The 3,657-nt window shown below is 39.8% G+C and overlaps 1 protein-coding gene across 1 annotated transcript in view; it reads left to right on the top strand.

Moving 5' to 3' along the window:
- The window catches only part of LOC102205709 (gastrula zinc finger protein XlCGF26.1-like), a 5,429-nt gene extending 2,157 nt beyond the window's left edge, over window positions 1-3,272 (top strand). The window contains exon 2 of the mRNA XM_005755667.1: window positions 1,220-3,272. Coding sequence (XP_005755724.1) covers window positions 1,220-2,478 — 1,259 coding nt within the window. The 3' untranslated portion in view covers window positions 2,479-3,272. The remainder of the gene's footprint in view (window positions 1-1,219) is intronic.
- The last annotated feature ends 385 nt before the right edge of the window (window positions 3,273-3,657 follow it).

The following is a 3,657-nucleotide window of genomic DNA, read 5'->3' as shown; positions in this document are numbered from 1 at the left end:
TTTTTTTTTTTAATGGGGTTGCACACAAACGCAAAGCAGACGTTGATGCATTGCCAAATATGCTTCCAAACCAACTTCCTTCCAAGCCAATGACTAGAAAATGATCACTAACTACTCCTGAAATGTTGGAGGTTTTAGCTCTTCATACAGTAAAGTTACAGGAGAAAAAATGTTCTTTGTTTGTTAAAATAATCCCGTCCGGTACCTCGTGAGAACAATAAATATATAATTTTCAGTTGTAACCCTCAAACTGAATGGTAATGTAATCCACTCATTTTTTGCTTCATCACAAAACTCAAACATTACTACTTCCACGTCTAATCGTTTGTAATGGAGGCAGAGCAAACTGGATCCGCAGTCCGTGCCTGATAGGTTTCTAGCTTAAACCTATTCGCTGGAACGTTCAAGAGAATATACTACACAGCAAAAGCAAGACACGAGTAGGCAAAGTTCTTTGTGTTACCTGCCTGGAGCCAAGTGTCGTTCCACCGACTTGACTTCCGTCAGACTCTCAGCCAGTTTCCCAATAGCACTCCTTTTATTGTGGTTGCATGAATATGCATAGGTTCATTAACATATGACATTTCATATAGGTATACATGTGGACAAAGAATACCTTGTGTGTGTGGGGGGGGGTCAAGATGTGACTCCGTGAAGACTCCCCAATGCTGGTGCCAGGAGTCTGGCGGTCCATCTAAACAAAAGGCTCTTATACTTAACCAGATACAGAGTAGGTGTCCTTCTATACCATAAATCAGTAAGAGCAGATATGACCTCTCTCCTGACCTTAAGTTGTATGTGCATGCCAGAGTGCTCTGGGAGGCGCACGGAACGATCAAACCTCTACCAACATGACATTGATTATGAGTAGATACTTCTAAGCATAAATGACAATCAACAATACAAATCTAACAGTGCCCAGTGAATGCTCACAATGCAGGGGGCACAAATTTAGTTGGTGATACCTACCTTGTCACAGGATCAGTGCTGTGCCAATTTGGTGCAATCATGGACAAACAGTATCCCACAGTTGTTTGTGTTTTTAAACCCATCTTGCACAGAGACAATTTTTGAAAAATGTATTGATAGCAGTGTTGAATATTCTTACACGGTGTAAAAAAAAAAAAAAAAAAAAAAAAAATTTTTTTTTTTTTTTTTTTTTTGTAGGTTTTGTTGTTCCATAACTGCGTGTCACTTTTTTGATTCTTTGTCATCATAGGCAAAAGAAGGAAAAGCAAGCCAAAACCTCTGCACACCGATGACCTAAAAATAACCCACCCAAGGCCAACAAGTACAGATAAACCAGTTGTGATCCCTGTGGAAAAGACTTTTACTACTATGAAGCAAGCCAGAAGACACCAGCGCACCGATAGTGGGGACAGAAGCTTTAGATGTGATCGTTGTGGAAAGTCTTTTACTCATAATAGCAGCTTAAAAAGACATCAGCTCATCCATGCTGAAGTTAAACCCTTTAGCTGTGATCGGTGTGGAAAGTCTTTTTCTCAGCATCACAGTTTAAAAAAACATCAGCTCATCCACACTGGATTTAAACCATTCAGCTGTGAACAGTGTGGAAAGTCTTTCACTTCCAAAAGTAACTTAAAAGGACATCAGGTCATCCACACTGGAGTTAAACCATTCAGCTGCGACCAGTGTGGAAAGTCTTTCACTTCCAAAAGTAACTTAACAGCACATCAGCTCATCCACACTGGATTTAAACCATTCAGCTGTGAACAGTGTGGGAAGGCTTTTACTCAGGATGGAAGCTTAAAAAAACATCAGCTTATCCACTCTGGTGTTAAACCATTTAGCTGTAATCAGTGTGGAAAGGCTTTTACTCACAAAAGGAACTTTAAAGAACATCAGTTTATCCATGCTGGGGTTAAACCGTTCAGCTGTGATCAGTGTGGAAAGTCTTTTACTCGCAAAAGTCACTTAAAAGGACATCAGCTCCTCCATGCTGGAGTTAAACCTTTTAGGTGTGATCAGTGTGGAAACTGTTTTACTCACAAAAGTCACTTAAAAGAACATCAGCTTATCCATGCTGGAGTAAAACCTTTTAGGTGTGATCAGTGTGGAAACTGTTTTACTCACAAAAGTCACTTGAAACAACATCAGCTCATCCATGCTGGAATTAAACCATTCAGCTGCAATCAGTGTGGAAAGGCTTTTAATCGCAATAGTCACTTAAAACAACATCTGCTCATCCATGCTGGAGTTAAAGCATTCACCTGTGATCAGTGTGGAAAGTCTTTTACTCATAGAAGTCACTTAAAAGATCATCAGCTAATCCATGCTGGAGTTAAATCATTTGTCTGTGGCCAGTGTGGAAAGTCTTTTACTCATATTAGTAATTTAAGAAAACATCAACTCATCCACACTGGAGTTAAATCTTTTGTCTGTGGCCAGTGTGGAAAATCTTTTACTCATATTAGTAATTTAAGAAAACATCAACTCATCCACACTGGAGTCAAATAATTGTTTTGTGATCACTGTGGAGGCTTTTACTTATATAGACACATTTAAAAAGCACCAGATCATTCACACTGGAATTAAAGCATTTGTGGTCAGTGTGGAAAGTCTAGTTTAATCATCTAAAAAAATAAAGATATCAACCATCTTAAAATTAAAACACTGAAACGTGAATGGGGTGGAAAGTTTTATATCCATAACACAAACTTGTTCAACTGACAAAGTGTCCCTCAATGTACCTGCACATGTGATGTGACAATAAAAGTGATTTGATTTGATTTGATTTGATCTGTAACAAAACTGGCAGACCGTCGTGACAGTACTCTGACAGAGTTCTTTTGGACAGAGTGAGAAACACAGCTGATCTGAACAAATCTTCTGTATGCCTGGTCAAACTTAAAAACTTGATCAGGCCTGACAGAATTCAGCTTTAATCTCCTGTTCAATGCTACTGCGAGAAAGTCCGTTATATCAGTTAAGACCTTCTACATGCTCTCTGGTGAAAGCGAGTGTGGATAAACTTTGACAGCATTGAGCAAGCTAAGTATTAGAAAGACTTAGGACTAGGTAAAATGAGCAAGTAAATGGAAAGAGATTCACAGATGTGATGTTTGCTTTGAGGGTTTGATGGAGACTGTCAGATCTTCACTATGTCTTTGTGGATCTGGTGGTGCAGGACATGAAAACAGACTGGTGAAATGTGTGGTAACAGATTGATTGAAGGTGGGGGTGGGATTACATCAATTCTGAGCCCCTTCTTGCTTCCAGTTGTGATGGACAGGCTGACATGCAAGATAAGTTAACAGTCTCTTTGGATTATCATGTTTGCAGATGACATTGTTATCAATAAAGCACCGCAGCAATTTCCTAATGTTGTAAACCTCAACATCTGGCAATAAACCCCATTCTGATTCTGATTCTGATAACCCACTGATCAAAGACCACTGATCAAGGTTTTGGTCAGTGGTTGTTGGTCAATGGTAGGGCTGCACGATTAACACTTGGAGTCCCCCGAGAGCAGCAGTGCCCAGCCTTCTACCTTTAAAACCCGCCTTCCAGCCAAATGGCTGGTAGGCTTTTAGCTAGGCTTTAGCTTCAGCCAAGTGGAAGCTAAATTGTCTAGTCATTCATATGTAAATTAGGTTGTTATCTGGGAATTCTGGAGGGGAGTGGGGGTGTGTGAAT

The sequence above is a fragment of the Pundamilia nyererei genome, unplaced genomic scaffold (genome assembly GCF_000239375.1).
Source record: "Pundamilia nyererei isolate P.nyererei 1_Seehausen unplaced genomic scaffold, PunNye1.0 scaffold02426, whole genome shotgun sequence".
Classification (NCBI taxonomy): Eukaryota; Metazoa; Chordata; class Actinopteri; order Cichliformes; family Cichlidae; genus Pundamilia; species Pundamilia nyererei.
Note: the sequence above shows the minus strand (reverse complement) of the source record. Positions and strands in the feature narration are given on the sequence as shown.